This window comes from Somniosus microcephalus, chromosome 4, assembly GCF_052327205.1.
Source record: "Somniosus microcephalus isolate GS21.2 chromosome 4, FLI_Smic_1.0, whole genome shotgun sequence".
NCBI lineage: Eukaryota > Metazoa > Chordata > Chondrichthyes > Squaliformes > Somniosidae > Somniosus > Somniosus microcephalus.
The window spans coordinates 197,856,104-197,876,596 of record NC_140990.1 but is presented as its reverse complement, the minus strand read 5'-3'; the positions used below and the strand labels follow the sequence as shown (position 1 = coordinate 197,876,596).

At 44.2% G+C, this 20,493-nt stretch overlaps 1 protein-coding gene across 1 annotated transcript in view; it reads left to right on the top strand.

Annotated features, from left to right (window-relative positions):
- Positions 1-20,493, top strand: part of LOC147120121 (dynein regulatory complex subunit 11-like) — a 368,896-nt gene that overhangs the window by 288,112 nt on the left and 60,291 nt on the right. Inside the window, exon 14 of the mRNA XM_085985675.1 lies at positions 1,492-1,599. Within this exon, the coding sequence (XP_085841801.1) occupies positions 1,492-1,599 (108 nt within the window). The remainder of the gene's footprint in view (positions 1-1,491; positions 1,600-20,493) is intronic.

Sequence of the window (20,493 nt, the reverse complement as noted above, 5' to 3'; positions counted from 1 at the left end):
TGACAGTTCAACGGCCATTCCGCTTTCTGTGCAGGTGAGCTGAGTGACTCCCGAGAACTGAAGGAAGGAAGCCTGCAGGAGAAAGTAAAGGTAAGTAAAACTTATTAAAACACTTTAGACTTACCTCACACACTTACCTCTGCACACATGCACCCATCACTCACCTGCACAACGGACATCTCGACCCCTCCAACCCCTGCAGACCAACGGTCCACCTCGCTAACTTGGCGTGGTTTGGAGCCGTCAGGAAGCCCACACTTCAGGGCTAAAAATAGAGATTAGGCAAAAAACTGCCTGTTAACTACCTGTTAACAGGCAGTTAATTAGCACTAATCCCCTTCCCGCCTCGGGGAGGCGGCTCCTAGCACAGGTCGGGTCCCCGCCTCCTGGGACATTGGCACGGAGGCGGGTTGGGGTCGGGATGGGTTCCTGCCCCCCGATTCTGCAATTTTCCCACCACTCCCGCCTCCAAGCCCGCCTCCTCGGGGCTTGGAAAATCGAGCCCTACGTCTCAATAATTCACATGTTGCTAGATTCTAAAGAGATCCAATTTGTAATATTGCATTGTTTCACCATCAAAGACAGGCTATTGCGACTCCTTCGTTGCTTCCTCTGAAGCATCACATCATAGTAAAATGATCAAACAAAATTACCTGGATTTTGTGTTTACTGTACTTTACAGTTTTTTGATGCTAAGCAAGGTGAGGGTTGCCTGTATGTGGCACTTGTCCCTTTTTGTCACCCAATACTTTCAGCAACTAGTATTCCAAAATATAGTACAAATTAGATAACAGGAAAAATTCCTCTGCATGTTCCTATCAAGCACTCCCAGGTCAGATATATCATTGCTTAAATGCAGAGTAAAGCTTCCTCTACAGTACAGCAAAAGTAGTTCCAGTTAGGATACACCGCTGGTAAAATGTAGACCAAAATCATTTCAATTCTGTCCAATCAAGCATTCTCAGTTCGCGTATATCTCTGATTTGATACAGAATAAAGCTCCCTCTACAGTGCCCCCTTCAAGGAGTATCAGCTCAGCCATAAAACATGCTAGGTACAGAGTAAAGTTCCTTCTCTCTGTCTAAGTATGTTCCTTAACTCTAATATCACATGAGTGCCTTCTACTACACTGTGTGACATTTCCATTTCATGAAACTTATAAACCCCACCCCCCCCTGAAAAAGATTGGCACTGTTTGCAGAACCATAGACAATTTTATGCTGTCAATTTGTGCTCACCAGGAACTGGATTGAGAACATTAAAAATCATTTTACGTAGAAACCTTACAGCCAGCAGATAGAGATGTTTATTCCCTCAGTCTGCACTAAACTTGAACCTAGGTCCAAATATGCTACCACACCAGACCACCCAATCCCTCAAATAAGAGCTTAAGAGGGGAGTGATACCCTCATAAAAAAGAGACTGACAAAATGATACAATTGACTTGGTTGATTTTTATAATTAATTACCTTCTTCTCCTTTCCTGTACAGGTGACTACAACTACCTGGGGACCACACTACGGCAAACAGATATCGAACCAATGCCTTCTCTCTCAGACGTGAGGCAGCTGATCGCACTCTATGGCATTCTGCCATTGGGTAAGAGCCTGAAAATGAGAACTAAGGCTTTCAGACAATGTGCTCAATTCTTAAATGTGGAAGAGTTCAATCAGTGTTTGTAATCTATCTTCATTGAACTCTGCAAGATTCCATTTTAACATGACAAATATGTACTAAATTTCACACCGTCACATCATTAAAACTTTTCAAATGTCACTGGTGATACTGTTTACTAAACTAAACAGAGATGTCTGGCAGTGAGTTACAAGGCAGTGGTATATTTGAATGCTTCTGATGATGTCTGAGCCTAAGTACTTTAAGAATGTCAGCAGATTAAATTACTGCTTTATATTATACACCAGCCAGAAATCAACTGCAAAATTATGTCTTAATAAACTTGTGGTAATTACAAAATTATGTAGCAGTGACTTGGAGCGTTACCATGACAGGTGTTGCTGGAACAAAACCAGAGCCAACCATAAGCAAAACCTCGGAAAAAATTAAAACCATATATTTAAAAATAAATCCTGATTCAAATGATGGTAATAAAATTTTCCATATTTGTTTCTACGGATAGATATTCTTATCCGTTGCACCAGTACAGATTGAGCAAAGGATATTTGGGAAATTGGACAAGAGGCTTCAGTCCTATACCTCACCCATTTCTTGCAACCACAGCAACTTCAAAAGTCACAAAACAGGGGGTCTGGTTCTGGTCTGCTCTGTCACTTGCCTGTAAACTCATGCCTGCACCTTGGGGTTCCCTTCCCTTCATTTTTGCCTGTCATTTCAGCCTTGGCAAAGTTTACTAATGGGCTGAAATGCCTGTTGAGCCTTTATGAAGGCTTTCAAATTTTTTTGCCATTGCTCCCTCTCACTCTGGTTGTTACCCTGGTACGGCCCTCATCTCCACTCCCTTAAGTCCAAGGGACGCAGACTTGAACATATATACCGGACAACTGGTTTAGCTGTTCAGCGTCAGATCTGGCTGGACCATATAAAGCACTATTGGGTCCTGCTCTCCACCGCCAAAACTGCTCGCTATTCCAGGATCACCCTGGAATGCAAAGATAATCCCCGGCTTCTCTTCTCTACTGCAAACCATCTTCTTAAACCCCTCTCCCCTGTCTCCTCCACCCTCACCTCCAACAAGGAATGAGATGAGGAGACATTTCTTCACTCAGAGGGTGGTGAACCTGTGGAATTCTCTACCACAGAAGGCTGTGGAGGCCAAGTCACTGAATATATTTAAGAAGGAGATAGATAGATTTCTAGACACAAAAGGCATCAAGGGGTATGGGGAGAGAGTGCGATTATGGTATTGAGATAGAGGATCAGCCATGATCATATTGAATGGCGGAGCAGGTTTGAAGGGCCGAATGGCCTACTCCTGCTCCTATTTTTCTATGTTTCTAAGTGTGAGGAGCTCATGGACTTCTTTGTCATTAAGATTGAGTCCATCCATTCATTTGCCTCTGCCGTTTCCTTTCCTTCCCCTAGCCCACTGGGCCAAACTTCCTCTAAGGCTGCCCCCTGCCCTAGCCCTGAACTCGCATCTTTCTCTAGTTTCTCTCCTATCTCTCATCATATCCTCTCTGAACTCATCTTGCCTATGAGACCCACCTCCTGCTCCCTCGATCCTATTCCCACTAAACTGCTGACAACTCAACTTTCCTTCCTGGCCCCCATGTTAGCTGATATGGTTGGCAATTCTTTCTCCTCAGGTACTGTCGCCCTCCCCTTCTAATCTGCCATCATCACCCATCTCCTCAAAAGATCAACCCTTGACCCCTCTGTCCTTGCAAACTGCAGCCCCCTCCTTTTCCTCTACAAAGTCCTTGAACATGCTGTCGTGTCCCAAATCCCTGCCCATCTTTCCCGGAACTCCATGTTTGAATCCCTCCAATCAGGTTTCCACCCGCCACACTACTGAAACGGCTGTTATCAAAGTCACAAATGACATCCTATGTTACTGTTACAGTGGTAAACTATCCCTCCTCGTCCTTCTCGAATTGTCTGCAGCCTTTGACACGATTGACCACACCATCCTCCTCCAACACCTCTCCTCCGTCAGTCAACTGGGTGGGACTGCACTCACCTGGTTCCATTCTTATCTATCCAGTCATACTAGTGAATCACCTGGCTTCTCTTCTCGCTCCCACACCATTACCTCTGTTGTCCCCCAAGGATTTATCCTTGGCTCCCTCCTATTTCTCATCTACATGTTGCCCCTCGGCGACATCATCCGGAAACATAACGTCAGGTTCCACATGTACACTGACGACACCCAGCTCTACCTCACCACCAGTTCTCTCCATAAATTTAAGCTTACCTAAATCTCTGCTGCCCATATCCTAACTTGCACTCACCACTGTCTCTAAATTGTCAGATCCAGTACAGTAATCCCTCCCCAACCGCGGGGGATATGTCCCTGAAAACCCCCGTGGTTAGTCAAACCGCGGTTGGCAAATACAGTATAAATGTTCAAATAACACAATAAAAAATAATATAAAAGCAATAAAATCATGTTATTTACCTTAGTCCTAAATTAAAAACCGCAGATACGCAAAATTCACTGCCACGGTTGGCAAAAGTTGTCGCAGAGAGGAAACCGTGTACACTTGAAATCCACGTATGGCAAAACTGTGGTTGGGGCGGGATTCCTGTACTGGATGAGCAGAAATTTCCTCCAACTAAATATTGGGAAGACCGAAGCCATTGTCTTCGGTCCCTGCCACAAACTCCATTCCCTAGACACCAACTCCATCCCTCTCCCTGGCAAACTGTCTGAGGCTGAACCAAACCTTGGTGTTGTATTTGAGCCCGAGATGAGCTTCTGACCACATATCCATGCCATCACAAAGACCATCTATTTCCACCTCCATAACATCACCTACACTTCCTCAAATGGCAGCACGGTGGCATAGTGGTTAGCACTGTTGCCTCACAGCGCCAGAGACCCGGGTTCGAATCCAGCCTCGGGCGACTGTCTGTGTGGAGTTTGCACATTCTCCCCGTGTTTGTGTGGGTTTTCTCCGGGTGCTCCGGTTTCCTCCCACAGTCCAAAGATGTGCGGGTTAGGTTGATTGGCTATGATAAATTGACCCTTAGTGTTAGGGGGATTAAATGCGTGGGGTTACAGGGATAGGGTGGGATATGTGTTGGTGTAGGGGTTACGGGGATCGGATGGGATATGTGTCGGTGCAGGCTCGATGGGCCGAAATGGCCTCTATCTGCACTGTGGGGTTTCTGTGATTCTGTGAAATCTGCATCTGGATCTGAAATAATTATACAAATAACTCACTCATGAAATTTGAGTGCTATTAGCACATTACCATTCTGGCTGGATTAGCACGAGTTCTAAACCATTTAGAATTTACAGCCTCCATCCCTCGTTTACCATTACCATCTACTACCATACAAGACCATCCTTCTATGTGCTGCTACCTTATTCTGCCCCATCACAAGTGAACTCTGGATAAAACTGAAATAAAGTGCAACTATTTTCTTTCCCTACAAGTGAGAAGTGTATTTGTCACTAATGTTTTTTGCCCTGGCGTTTGATCTTCACGACAGTGTATGGTGTTTATTTTCTACAACATAATAATCTAGCACTCCTTCTGGGTGCTCGGCCAGTAGGAAGAGTTGGCTTCTGGATGTCTGTGGGAACCTCTATTTTGTAGTGAGTCACAAAATGGACCTACTAGTGCAAACGCCGTATCTGATATAACAGTGGCTGCCTGTTCCTGCCTACTGTTTGTCCCTTCTTCTGACATTTGAGGGGACCCACTTGGTGTAGTGAATGTGGAGTCATCTGTAGGGGCAGCAACCTTGTCTGTCACTGCTCCAGCCATGCTCTCACTTCTGGGCATTGCTGCAGCATGTCCAGAGATCAATGTGCAGTCCGCATTTTTAAAAAATTCATTCATGGAATGTGGGAGTCACTGGCAAGGCGAGCATTTATTGCCCATCCCTAATTGCTCGTGAGAAGGTCGTGGTCAGCCGCCTTCTTGAACTGCTGCAGTCCGTGAGGTGAAGGTACTCCCATAGTGCTTTCAGAGAGGGAGTTCCAGGATTTTGACCCATCAACGATGAAGGAACGGCGATATATTTCCAAGTCAGAATGGTGCGTGACTTGGAGGGGAACTTGCCGTTGGTGGTGTTTCCATGCGCCCACTGCCCTTGTCCTTCTAGGTGGTAGAGGTTGTGGGTTTGGGAGGTGCTGTTGAAGAAGCCTTGCCAATTTGCTGCAGACCATTTTGTGGATGGTTCACGCTGCAGCCACAGTACACCGGTGATGGAGGGAGTGAATGTTTAAGGTGGTGGATGGGGTGCCATCAAGTGGTCTGTTTTGTCCAGGATGGTGTTGAGCTTCTTGAGTGTTGTTGGAGCTGCACTCATCCAGGCAAGTGGAGAGTATTTCATCACACTCCTGACTTGTGTCTTGTAGATGGTGGAAAGGCTTTTGGGAGTCAGGAGGTGAGACACTCGCTGCAGAATACCCAGCCTCTCACCTGCTCTTGTAGCCACAGTATTTATGTGGCTGGTCCAATTAAGTTTCTGGTCAATGGTGACCCCCCAGGATGTTGATGGTGGGGGATTCGATGATGGTAATCGCGTTGAAATTCAAGGGGCGGTGGTTAGACTCTCTCTTGTTAGAGATAGTCATTGGCTGGCACTTTTGTGGTGCAAACGATACTTGCCACTTAGCAGCCCAAGCCTGAATGTTGTCCAGGTCATGCTGCATGCGGGCACGGACTGCTTCATTATCTGAGGAGTTGTGAATGGAACTGAACACTGTGCAACCATCAGCGAACATCCCCACTTCTGACCTTATGATGGAGGGAAGGTCATTGATGAAGCAGCTGAAGATGGTTGGGCCTAGGACACTGCCCTGAGGAACTTCTGCAGTGATGTCCTGGAGCTGATATGATTGGCCTCCAATGACCACAACCATTGAGATGTGTGAAGTTCTGCACGAGGTTCTGTCAATTCAACCCACAGCATGTTGAAATCGGCCATTAGAGCCTCCTCCACATTGTAACTCAATAGCCCCAGACAGAGAAAGAAATCTAACTGGGCATAAGACCTCTGTAACTGGGGCTGCATTGCAGACAGCCATGGAGTTGCCATGGTCTCTCTGGTGGGCTGCAGTTCTGTAAGGTGGCCATACACCAGTGCACATATGCGGGTAGTGAACTCTTCCTTATTGCCGGCAGATCTTACAGGATTCTCAACTGAATCCATAAAGTATTGGTGGTCAGATAGCAGCCTTCCTGTACATGCAGGTTCTGTAAGGTGCCAATCCCTGACCTCAGTAGCTGAGGAAGGACTCAATAGCTTCCTGTTCCTCTGCTGATAATTGCATTTACTCCTCCTCACGCTTGCTCACTGATTCCCCACAGCTTAATCCTCATCCTGACTTGATAAATTTCCTGTGTTGGATGTATCTGAGCGAGATCCTGTCAGGCTCTGAGGTGCTAGCTTGTTCTTTATCACTTTATCACTGAGATGTCTTGGAAGACCCTCTAGAAACAGAAGAGGGATAATTTGAACGATGTCAGAATGAGGACAGCAAACAATCACGTCAACAAAGATGATATGCCAATATACATAGGATTACATAGGATATACAGCACAAAAACTCGAGCCTTCTCCCGTCTTTCCTCATCTAAATCTATCAGCATAACCCTCTATTCCCTTCTCCCCCATATGCTCATCTAGTCTCCCCTTAAATGCATCTATACTATTCGTTTCAACCACTCCCTGTGGTAGCGAGTTCCACATTCTCACCACTCTCTGGGTAAAGAAGTTCCTTCTGAATTCCCTATTTGATTTCTTGGTGACTATCTTATATTGATGGCCTTTTGCTCTTCCCCATAAGCCTCTCCATCTACTCTATCAAAACCTTTCATAATTTTAAAGACCTCTATTAGGTCACCCCCTCAGCCTTCTTTTTTGAAGAGAAAAGAGACCCAGCCTGTTCATCCTTTCCTGATAGGTATACCCTTGTAATTCTGGTATCATCCTTGTAAATCTTTTTTACACCCTCTCCATTCCCTCGATATCCATTTTATAATATGCCGACCAGAATTGTACGCAGTACTCCAAGTGTGGTCTAACCAAGGTTCGAAACAAGTTTAGCATAACTTCACTACTTTTCAATTCAATCCCTCTAGAAATAAATCCTAGTGCTTGGATTGCTTTTTTTATGGCCTTGTTAAACTACTTTCAGTGATTTGTGTATTTGTACTCCGAGATCCCTTTGCTCTTCTACCCCACTTAGATTCATATTTTCCAAGTAATATGTGACCTCTCTATTTTTCTTACTAAAACGTAATACCTCACATTTATCTGTGTTGAATTTCATTTGTCAATTATATGCCCATTCTGCAAGTTTATTATTGGCCCAGAAATTCGGGTCGGGGGCTTCCCGCGGGTGCAAGCCCCCGACCTACACTTACATATCGCGCTGACATTTGAAGACTGGGCCTGCGTGGATTTCCAGTCTGTGGCCCGGTTCAGCTCCCGGCGCGCTGTGCGTGCGTGATCCAGCGGCGTACTTAGTGCGATGAGCCGGCTGGGATCACGTGAGCACTGGGCAACCAATGGGAGTTTACAAAAGTCCATTTATGAGTTAGACATAAGACCTGTCAAACACATGAAAAGTACGGGCGCCCAAAACACTACTTAAACTTTAAATAAAAGTTAAAAAAAACATTCCAATAATTAAATTAACTATTAATAACTTTAAAAAAACTAATTTAAACAATTATTCAAATTTCTGCCAAAAAAATTTTTTCAAGAAATCGGGTCCAAAAATACACTTAACTTACTGTAAATTCTTTAAAAACACTAAACCTGTGGAAAAAAAATTCTAACTTTAATTATTAGACTACTTACCTTATAAAACGAAGTCCTTACGTCTGCTTTTTACATTCGTAAAAAGTGGAGGCCTTCACGCACAGACAAACCTGTCAAAAAAAATGAAGTTCAACGCGTACGCGCTGCCTCAAATGTTGCTAGGGAACCGCCTCTTAACCCCTTGGTTCAGAGGAGAGGAAATGCCGGTTTTCCGCGCATGCGCTGTGCATGCTGAAATCCGGCACTTCCAACGGGCCCACGCGCGAGTACCCCGTCCGTACTCACACGTTGGGACCGGAATTACTGGGCCAATGTCTTCTTGTAATTTGTTACAATCCTCCTTAGTATTGACTATCCCCCCCAATTTGGTGTCCCACTCCAGGGAGTTGAGCACATAAATCTAGTGAGACACTCCCGTGCAGTGCTGAAGGAGTGCTGCACTGTCGGAGGTGCCGTCTTTCAGATGAGACGTTAAACCGAGGCCCTGTCTGCTCTCTCGTGGACGTAAAAGATCTCATGGCACTATTTCGAAGAAGAGTAGGGGAGTTATCCCCGGTGTCCTGACCAATATTTCTCCCTCAATCAACATAACAAAACAAATTATCTGGTCATTTTCACATTGCTGTTTGTGGGAGCTTGCTGTGCGCAAATTGGCTGCCGTGTTTCCCACATTACAACAGTGACTACATTTCAAAAGTACTTCATTGGCTTTAAAGCGCTTTGAGACATCCAGTGGTTGTGAAAGGCACTATATAAATGCAAGTCTTTCTTTCTTTCATCTGCAAATTTAGAAATTGTGTTTTTGATTCCAAAATCTAAATCATTAATATAAATTGTGAACAACAGTGGTCCCAGCACTGATCCTTGTGGAATACCACTTCCTACCACTCTGAATAGCTACCCTTTACCCCTACTCTCTGCTTTCTGCCTTGAAGCCAGCTACTTATCTATTCTGTTACTGGTCCCCGGATTCCGCATGCTCTGGCCTTCTTCCTTTGTCTATTATGTGATACCTTATCGAAGGCCTTTTAAAAGTCTAGATAAATTACATCCACTGCATTACCCTTGTCTACTCTCTCTGTTACCTCTTCAAAAAATTCAATGAGGTTGGTCAAGCAAGACTTTCCCTTTTGAAATCCATGCTGACTATTCATTATTATATTTTTGGTTTCTAGATGTTCTTCTATTTTCTCCTTTAGTAGGGATTCCATTATTTTTCCTACCACTGATGTTAAGCTGACTGGTCTATAGTTCCCTGGACATCTCCCTTCTTAACTACAGGTTTTACGTTAGCTATCCGCCAGTCCTCTTGTACTTCACCTTGTTCTAACGAATTATTAAATATGTGTACTAATGCCTCTGCTATCTCTTCCCTAGATTCTTTTAAAATATGCGGATGTAATCTGTCTCGGGACACGGGTTTTATCCTCTTTTGGTTTGATTACTTTATTTAATATTTCTCCTCTTTTTATTTTAAATGCACTTTCCTCATTACTAATCTCATGATCCAATGTCATGTCCACCTGTTCAATCTCCCTGGTAAATACTGAAGTAAACGAATTATTTAATATTTCTGCCATCTCTCTATCGCTGCCTGTGATATTATCCTGTCCATCCCTTAGTGGCCCTATTCCCATCCCGACTTTCCTTTTTTTATATAGTGCCTGTAAAATATTTTACTATTTTGTTTTTTATGTTCCTTGATAATATAATTTCATACAAAAGCAAAATACTGCAGATGCTGAAAATCTGAAATAGAAACAGAAAATGCTGTAAATACTCAGCAGGTCAGGCAGCATCGTGGAGAAAGTAACAGAGTTAACGTTTCAGGTCAATGACCTTTCGTCATAACTGGAAAAAGTTAGAGATGTAACAGAATTTAAGCAGGTGCAGGGGCAGGGAAAGGGAGGAGGGGAGGAGATGGTAATGGGACAAGTAAAGAAACAAAAGATGAGTCTCGAAGAAGTGTAAATAATGGCAGAAACATGTGAAAAAATAGAGGCAGAGGTGCTGGCCTGAAATTGTTGAACTCGATGTTGAGTCCAGAAGGCTGTAAAGTGCCTGATCGAAAGAGGAGGTGCTGTTCCTCGAGCTTACACTGAGCTTCGTTGAAACAGTGTAAGAGGCCGAGGACCGAGTGGAGAGTTAAAGTGACAAGCGACCAGAAGCTCGGGGTCATGCTTACGAACTGAACGGAGGTGTTACGCAAAGCGGTCGCTCAACCTGTGTTTAGTCTCCCCAATGTAGAGTCGACCACATTGTGAGCAGTGAATACACCATACTAAATTGCAAGAAGGACAAGTATATCACTGTTTCACCTGGAAGGAGTGTTTGGGACCATGGACAGTGGGAAGGGAGGAAGTAAAATTTAATTTCATAGGGCTAGAAATTGAGCTCCTTTGCGCCTCCCGTTAGCGCCTCCGGAGGTGTTAACAGGGCGCAAATGGGTTTGCGAACGGGCACGGCGATATCAACGCCTCCCACTAAATTCGGCGGGAGTTTTGCGGCGGTGGTAAGACATTGCACGCCGATCTCCTGCGCCCAGTTGCAGTCAGCTCTTTCGAGGCATTAAGCTGAGAATGCTTGAGAGCAGTCTGAGACTCGATGGCAGCAACCATTGACTGCATTACAGCACTAAGACGTTGTGTCGCTTCCGCCTGTGCTGCAATGGAAGCGGCCACATCGGCCATGACATGCGTCATGAGGTTTGGATCCACATGGTCTCTCTGGGAGTCCACTATCCTCTTCACAGTGGAAATGATGGGCTCCATGGTGTGCGCAGAGCTCTGTGCAATGTTGGAGGTGGACTCCTCCATGCTCCTTACCATTGCCGAGAGGCTCTCGGGCACCCTTGCCATTGCACCTATCATCTCAGTTGTAGAAGTTTAGAATCCTTAGCACCTGCCGCTAAATTTTAAAAATTTTAAAAATTTGCGCCCAAAATGGGGCGATATGCAATTTCACCCCCATAGTTCCTTTTTGCCTTTCTAATTGCTTTTTTTTACTTCTCTCCTTATCTCTTTGTATTCTCTCTTGTCATGCTCTCCCCTGCTGTCCATGTACTTAGTGTCTGCCTCTTTCCTTACTCTCAATTTTTTCCTTATGTCGTTATTCATCCATGGTGTCCCATTAGTGTTTAGCTTGTTCTTGTTTTTTAGCGGAATGTATTTTTCCCGAACTCTGTTGAACACCATTTTAAATATTTCCCACTGCTGTTCTACATCATTGTTTATCAATATTGTTGTCCATTTTATTTTCCCCAAGTTCTATTCTCAATCCTGCAAAATCAGCTTTTCTCCAATCTATTACCCTGTTCTTCGTCATACTTATGTCCTTCTCAATTATTATCTTATATGATGGTCACTATTGCTTAGATATTCCCCTACTTTTACTTATTTTATCTGCTCTGGTTCATTCCCCATTACTAGATCCAATAGCGAATCCTCCCTTGTTGAGCTTCTTACATATTGGGTTAGAAAGGAGTCCTGTACACATTATAGGAACACAATTCCCTTATCCCCTTTACCTACCTTTTCTCGTCAATTAATATTGGGGTAGTTGAAATCTCCCATGATTATTATTCTATGTTTTTACTCATTTCCCTAATTTGTTTGCATATTTCTTCCTCCACCTCCCTTCCGCTGACTACTCCTATTAGTGTGATTGATCTTTTACTATCTTTTATCTCTATCCACATCGATTCTATTTTTGTCTTGCTGATAGTTGCATCCCTTTTTTCTACTGCCATTATGTTATCCCAAATAATACAGCTACTCCACCTCCCCTTTTTCTCCCTCTATCTTTTCCAAATATGTTATACCCTGCAATGTTTAATTCCCAATCCTGATTTTTCTGTAGCCATGTCTCAGTAATTCCCACTATGTCTGGTTCCTCGCAGTGTATTATTGCCTGCCGTTCCCATTTTATTACAGACACTGTGTGCGTTGCTGTACAGCCAGTTTAACTCATTTTTAATAGCAGGAGGCTGGAGATGGCACTAAATGGGAAATTAGAGACGTGTGCAATAAGGGCACAACAGTTATCATGGGTGACTTTAATCTACATATACATTAGGCTAACCAAATTAGTAACAATACTGTGGAGGAGGAATTCCTGGAGTGTGTACGAGATGGTTTCCTGGACCAATATGTCGAGGAACCAACTAGAGATCAGGCCATCTTAGACTGGGTATTATGTAATGAGAAAGGATTAATTAGCAATCTTGTTGTGCGAGGCCCCTTGGGTCGAAGTGATCATAATATGATAGAATTCTTCATTAAGATGGAGAGTGAAGTAGTTGATTCAGAGACTAGGGTCCTCAATTTAAATAAAGGAAACTACGATGGTATGAGGCGTGAGTTGGGTAGGATTGATTGGGGAATGTTACTCAAAGGGTTGACGGTGGATAGGCAATGGCAAACTTTCAAAGATCGCATGGACGAACTACAGAATTTGTTCATCCCTGTTTGGCATAAAAATAAAACAAAAAAGGTGACTCAACTGTGGCTAACAAGGGAAATTAGGGATAGCATAAGATCCAAGGAGAAGACATATAAATTGGCCAGAAAAAGCAGTAAACCTGAGGATTGGGAGCAGTTTAGGATTCAGCAAAGGAGGACAAAGGGATTAATTAAGAGGGGGAAAATAGAGTATGAGAGTAAGCTTGTAGGGAACATAAAAACTGACTCAAAGCTTTTATAGATATGTGAAGAGAAAAAGATTGGTGAAGTCAAGCGTAGGTCCCTTGCAGTCAGAATCAGGGGAATTTATAATGGGGAAAAAAGAAATGGCAGACCAATTAAATACATACTTTGGTTCTGTCTTCACAAAGGAGGACACAAATAACCTCCCAGAGATGTCGGGGAACATAGGGTCTAATGAGAGGGAGGAACTGAAAGAAATCAGTATCTGTAGGGAAATGGTGTTAGGGAAATTGACGGGATTGAAGGCCGATAAATCCCCAGGGCCTGATAATCTACATCCTAGGGTACTTAAGGAAGTGGTCCTAGAAATAGTAGATGCATTGCTGGTCATCTTCCAAAATGCTATAGACTCTGGAACAGTTCCCATGGATTGGAGGGTAGCTAATGTTACCCCACTATTCAAAAAAAGTGGTAGAGAGAAAATGGGGAATTATAGACTGGTAAGCCTGACACCGGTAGTGGGGAAAATGCTAGAGTCCATTATAAAAGAGGTAATAGCAGAGCACTTGGAAAACAGTGACAGGATCGGACAAAGTCAACATGGATTTACAAAAGGTAAATCGTGCTTGACTAATCTACTGGAATTTTTTGAGGATGTAACTGGTAGAATAGATAAGGAAGAACCAGTGGATGTGGTGTATTTGGACTTTCAGAAGGCTTTCGATAAGGTCCCGCATAAGAGATTAGCATGTAAAGTTAAGGCACATGGGATTGGGGGCAAGGTACTGACTTGGATAAAGAACTGGTTGGCAGACAGGAAGCAAAGAGTTGGAATAAACGGTTCTTTTTCCGAGTGGCAGGCAGTGACTAGTGGGGTACCGCAGGGATTGGTCCTAGGACCCCAGCTATTCACAATATATATAAATGATCTAGACGAGGGAACTAGATGTAATATCTCCAAGTTTGCAGACAACACAAAGCTGGGTTGGCGTGTGTGCTGTGAGGAGGATGCCGAGAAACTTCAGTATGATTTGGACAGGTTGGGTGATTGGGCAGAAGCATGGCAGATGCAGTATAATGTGGATAAATGCGAGGTTATCCACTTTGGTGGCAAAAACAGGAAGGCAGATTATTATCTGAATGGCAATAGATTGGGAGAAGGGGAAGTGCAACGAGACTTGGGTGTCCTTGTGCACCAGTCGCTGAAGGTAAGCATGCAGGTGTAGCAGGCGGTTAAGAAGGCAAATGGTATGTTGGCCTTCGTAGCGAGAGGGTTCGAGTACAAGAACAAGGATGTCTTGCTGCAGTTGTACAGGGCCTTGGTGAAACCACATCTTGAGTATTGTGTGCAGTTTTGGTCGCCATATCTGAGGAAGGATGTTCTTGCCATGGAGGGAGTGCAGCGAAGATTCACCAGGCTGATGCCTGGGATGGCAGGAATGACGTATGAGGAGAGATTGGGTCGATTGGGCTTGTACTCGCTGGAGTTTAGAAGAATGAGAGGGGATCTCATTGAAACTTATAAAATTCTAACAGGACTGGACACAAAAAGGATGTTCCCGATGGCCGGGGAGTCCAGAACCAGGGGTCACAGTCTAAGGATAAGGGGTAAGCCATTTAGGACAGAGATGAGGAGGAATTTCTTCACCCAGAGAGTGGTGAACCTGTGGAATTCTCTACCACAGAAGGCAGTGGAGGCCAATTCATTAAGTATATTCAAGAAGGAGTTGGATATATTTCTTAAGGCTAAAGGGATCAAGGGATATGGGGAGAAGGCAGGGACAGGGTACTGAATTTGGATGATCAGCCATGGTCTCATTGAATGGCGGAGCAGGCTCGAGGGGCCGAATGGCCTACTCCTGCTCCTATCTTCTATGTTTCTATGTTTCCTCTCACTTTATTGTTAACCATCTTTTTACACTCCTGTTCTATAACTCTATTTTTTCCCTGGCCATAAATGTCCTCCCTTACTTTATGCTTTCCTATGTTCTCCTTTCCTGTTTTGTTTATATTTAGGCTAGTTTCATTTCTTGTAGGTCCCGCCACCCACCCCCCTCCATCTTACTAGCTTAATGCCTTTGCCACCTCCCTATTTACCCTTTCCGCTAGGACACGGGTCCCATCCCTGTTCAGGTGGAGCCCGTCCCAACATTCCAGCTCTTTCCTGTCCCAGTACTGGTGCCAGTGTCCCATGAAAAGGAACCCCTGTTTCCCACACCAGCCATTTAACCACGTGTTAATTCTCCTGATCTGACTGTTTCTTTGCCAATTTGCACGTGACTCGGGCAATAATCCAGAGATTATTACCCTCGAGGTCCTGCTTTTTAATTTTGCTCCTAACTCTTGATATTCCCTCAGCAGGACCTCCTCCCTGTTCCGACCTATGTCATTTGTTCCAACATGGACCACGACAACTGGATTTACCCCCTCCCTTTCCAAATTCCTCTCCAGCCGCCTCGAGATATCTCTTACCCTGGCACCCGGTAGGCAACACACCCTTCGGGATTCTCGTTCTTGGCTGCAGAAGACGCTATCTATATGCTATGGTGCTATGCAGTGTATGCCTGTGTGTGACTAAGTAAATGATCATAAGATCATAAGAAGTAGGAGCAGGAGTAGGCCATACGGCCCCTCGGGCCTGCTCCGCCATTCAATAGGATCATGGCTGATCCAAACCTAGATTCACATCCACTTCCCTGCCCTCTCCCCGTAACCCCTAATTCCCTTATCTGCTAGGAAACTGTCTATCTCCGTTTTAAATCTATTTAATGTTGCAGCTTCCACAGCTCTCTGGGGTAGCAAATTCCATAGATTTACCACCCTCTGAGTAAAGAAGTTTCTCTTCATCTCAGTGTAGAGTAGAAAAGGGAAATGAATGAGAAGGATGATAGTAACCCTGAGCTTTGGTAAGATCTCCAAGCTCCTTTTCCCCCTCTCCTTCTCTATCATCCAGCCCCATGATGCGGAGAACAGTTTCCTCAAAGTGAGTCAGGGACTTGTGGTTGGAAGGATCCCTTCCCCAGTACACTTTCACTCCCATCTGTTACGTGTGGCACTTTCCTGTAAGCAGATACAAAACATACAGTTATTGGAATTTGGAAGAGCACCCAAAAGTCTGACTGACAGACCACCTTGTGTGAGTTCATGAACATGCAGCATGCAAATAGTTTATGTTAGCATTGTGCTTTGGGGACACAACATTTCAAGATTAGTATCATTTTTTAGTATCACCAACAAATTCTTCCCTACAGCAATATTTTGCAGCATCCAGGACCAGGTGAACGCCAAAGATGCACCCATAGTGGTGCAGCTGTCAGCTTCTCCTATTTGAATGATATGACCTTCCACTGACATCATATCCTCCAACAGAGTCAGTGCCGGAGGTCACCAGCAGCTGTGAACCTGGCGTAGTTGCCAAGATCTTGGCGAAGGAGTTTTTGAGCCTGAGGAATTTAACTTATTTAATTGCCATGAAACAGTGGCCATAGTGATAGGTGTTTATTAAGGCTATTTTTCAGGTGTGCATTGTTTTTTAAGTTAGTGACTTTTTGAGGCTGTGAAAGCTTTATTGATGCTGTTCATCAGCTTTTCTGAGTTTTATAGGTTGGTGTGTATATATAATATATTTTTGTAGCAACTTTTTAAATTCGTTATTAAAGTCTAATCCATCGTTAAAGGAGTAGAAGTGTGTGATTTTTGGTCCTACCTTTAATTGTTAATACCCCAAAAGTAATAATTAATCACTATTTACCATTGATGTCAGTGCAGATTTCCAACCTGTTTTAATGTCACCTCCTCCAAGTCAGAGACTGGAGAAATGAAAAGATACAGCACTGAGAGAGTCTGAAACCAAACTAGTGTGAATGATATCACTGATGGGAGCTGTTGCATTCCAAAGGAAACCACTTGTCAGATGTTACCGCCACATATCTGCTTTGGTATTGAACAGAACGGAGAACTGACACTGCTCCTCGGAGGAGAGCTGTAACTAGGATTATTTTGAAAGAGAGAAGTGATGAGGGACATATCTAAGGGGTACTTACCTTTAGAATTAGATTCTCCTTTATCTGCCAGCTCCCTTGATGGCTCAATTGGCATGTGCATTGTCCAATATGGTACTGAGCCATACAGACCAGGAAGTTTGATTCCCAGTCAATGTTGAGTTAGTAGCTCTCAATTGGAGTGACGGTCAGGGTGCTACAATTGGCCTCAGTTCCTGTGTGCTAGAAAGGGAGAAAAAAATTCAGCCAGGTTTCCTGTTCCTGATTACTATCCTACTGCATAGTCTGCATATATGGATGGGTAAGGGCAGCATCAGGTATGGCCATGAAGTCCCCCCTAGGTAAATAGACTGCCAACACTCATTATCTATGCTTAGATATGAAGAATGATCACTTTGGCAATGTACCAGAGGAAAACTGGCATGCATTGAACTGTAACCCTGCATGAGTCAACCTTTGGAGAGGAGAGGGGGGAAAAATGCATTACATCACAGATTATGTTAGCACTGTTGCCTCACAGCGCCAGGGACCCGGGTTCGAATCCGGCCTCGGGCGACTGTCTGTGTGGAGTTTGCACATTCTCCCCGTGTTTGCGTGGGTTTTCTCCGGGTGCTCCGGTTTCCTCCCACAGTCCAAAGATGTGCGGGTTAGGTTGATTGGCTATGATAAATTGACCCTTAGTGTTAGGGGGATTAAATACATGGGGTTACGGGGATAGGGTGGGATATGTGTCGGTGCAGGCTCGATGGGCCGAAATGGCCTCTATCTGCACTGTGGGGTTTCTGTGATTCTGTGATGTGTTGAGTTAACCAGTCTAATAGACAGCAGCAGTGAGGCTACAAATTGACCTCATCACGCCAGTCTGGGTAGGGGCTGTGGATTCCTTTTGCTCGCTGTCCCTTTGGGGTATACCCATGCTTAGAAAGTTGGTCATATCATTGTCAGATGAGGATAGATCAGGCTCAGGTAGAATTCCCCTCCCACTGCCCCAACTCAATTAGTACACTGTCCAGGCTTTAGTAAAGTTCCAGAAAGCCACTGTTATCTAGGGAACCATATCACAGCATGAGTTGTCACCTTCAGAAGAGGAGAGACAAGGGGAGAAAATTGGTGGGAAAAATAAAATGTATTATGTACTGTGCATTTATGCAGTTTATTTTTGCCACTGTATATAATATAAGGAATACGGTTGAATTTTGTAGTTCCACGGGACTCTGATTCATCTGTTTTTAAGGTCTCTGGGGTTGTGGGAAAGTTCCTGTGTCCATGGCTCTGGTCTCAATTGATGTAACATTTGCTCACTGTTTAAACATGGTGAGACTGATATCAAAACTGTACAGTGCCTTCCCTCTATGTACTCATTGAAAACATTTAATTTTGTTTGAAGTTTTATTATATTACTAGTTGATCTCCTGTAGTGGTGCTCATGATAAGTTGAAGGATACGTTCTCTCTCTTATCTGTCTCTGTGTTACTGCTTCTTTCTTTCTCTCCTGTTCTGTTTCTCTCTCTCTTCTTTTCCGGTTATGGGAAAGCCCTAACAGAATTCGCTCCCTGCAATTCAAAAATCAATTCCCAGGAAGGCCAGGAATTGGCTTTTTGAAAAACATGGAAGCAAAGCGAGAATTTTCCCAAACTCATGGGGAAGCCATTTAAGGAATCCCTCCCTAAAGCTTAGAAAGCTAGTTTCCAGTTAAAATCAGGAATGAGCTTTTTAAGTGTGACCTAGGGCAAGCAGATGGACAAAATGACTGGTGGCAGAATAGCTGCTTGCAGCTGAAGAGGGAGCAGACCTAGGAGCAGGAACTGCAAGAACTGAGAGAGAAAAGCCATCAGTGCAGGAGAAGAGGAGATAGAATGATGGGGCAGAAGGGCCATGAGCAGTGATGAAACAGGAGCGAGGAGGAAGAACATGCCATGGGATAGGAACTGGTTGGTAGAAATGGAAAAATGACTGCGTGCAGGCCTAAAGCGCCCAAGAGGTAGTGGACAGAAGAGAGAAGTTGTTTATTTTGAACAGTAAATAAGCAATGGAATTGAGAAGCTGAAATGCACTACCTACTGGATGAAGGTCTGAAAGGACACCGTGACAGGCCGGTTTGCATAGGAAAACTGCTATTAGAATTGTTGACATAAAGGCCTAACCAAAAATTGTGACAGCAGAAGTTAGTGTTACAGATAGGAAGTGCAGAATAATGCAGGAGTTTAAATAAGTCATGAATCTATTTTGTTATATACACGAGCTTTGCTATTCCCCCAGTATTTCCAAGTTAAAATGAAACCTGGCTCTGCTTTCTTGCCAAAACACATGGTGATCATACAGGAGGCTGCTGTTTCTTTAAAATAGGTTAACGTTCACTTCCAGCTTCAGGGTTATCAGTAGCAGAAAATGGTAATCATTAGGTTTGTAAATATTGCAAAGACTAACATGTCTGGGAGTGTGCTCCAAGACCATAAAATATCTCAGGATTCAGCATGACACAAGAACCCTCCAGAACTTTGGTGTCACAGCTCCTGGTGTCATCTTGATATGTTACTGAATTGGAACAGACTCCAGACACTGATGCCCTATACAAACCAGACCTAATAGTAATAATGAGCTCAGGGAAAGGAAGGGGCACAGTAGGGATTATTTGAACATTCTGAATCATGTAGTCCTCTGTAGTTATTACCTAATGTTCTAGTCTCTTCTTCCCCACCCTGTTTCCTCCCACCTGTTCCTGAAGCTACTGATTTGTGTTGGGTTACAGTTCCACTAGTACTTTGCTCACATGAGTATCCCTTGTGTAAACTCAGACCGTGAGTGTTGTCAGTGACCTTGGAGAGGATCACAGCCAAGCTCAATCCTGTTCTCACCCAACATTCACATATATGCACTTTCTAGCATAAGTCACAAGTTAGAATTTAGCAATGGGAGCTCTGGCTGATTCTTCCCCTTCCCCTTCCTCATTTTTTTCCAGGGATGCTGAAGCCAATTGTAGTACCCCTTCTGTTGCTTGGCTGAAATTACACAGGCCAGTGATCAACCCAGGGACCTTCCTAATCTGTATGGGTCAGTTCCGCACTAGGCAGAGTACTTAACAACTAAACTACTGGGAGGTGGCTTGCAGTGGTATTCCTCAAGGGTCAGTTTTGGGTCCATTACTCTTTGAGGAACCTTTTTATCCCTTTTGGCAGTAAAATAATGGCCCGGATTTTCTGATCGGAGGCTTCCTGCTTGCGGATGCCTCAATCTGGAAAAAATCTACGAACTTACCTGCTGGCTTCGTACTCCTGGACGTCTCCTGGTCCGCACGCGCAGAGGCCCAGGTATCCCGGGGCGCAGGCAGTTCGCAAGCGTCCCTGGGATCACATGGGCCATGGGGAACCAATGGAAGAAGGGAATCCCCCTTCACACTTTTGACAGGTCTCTCCAGATAGACCTGT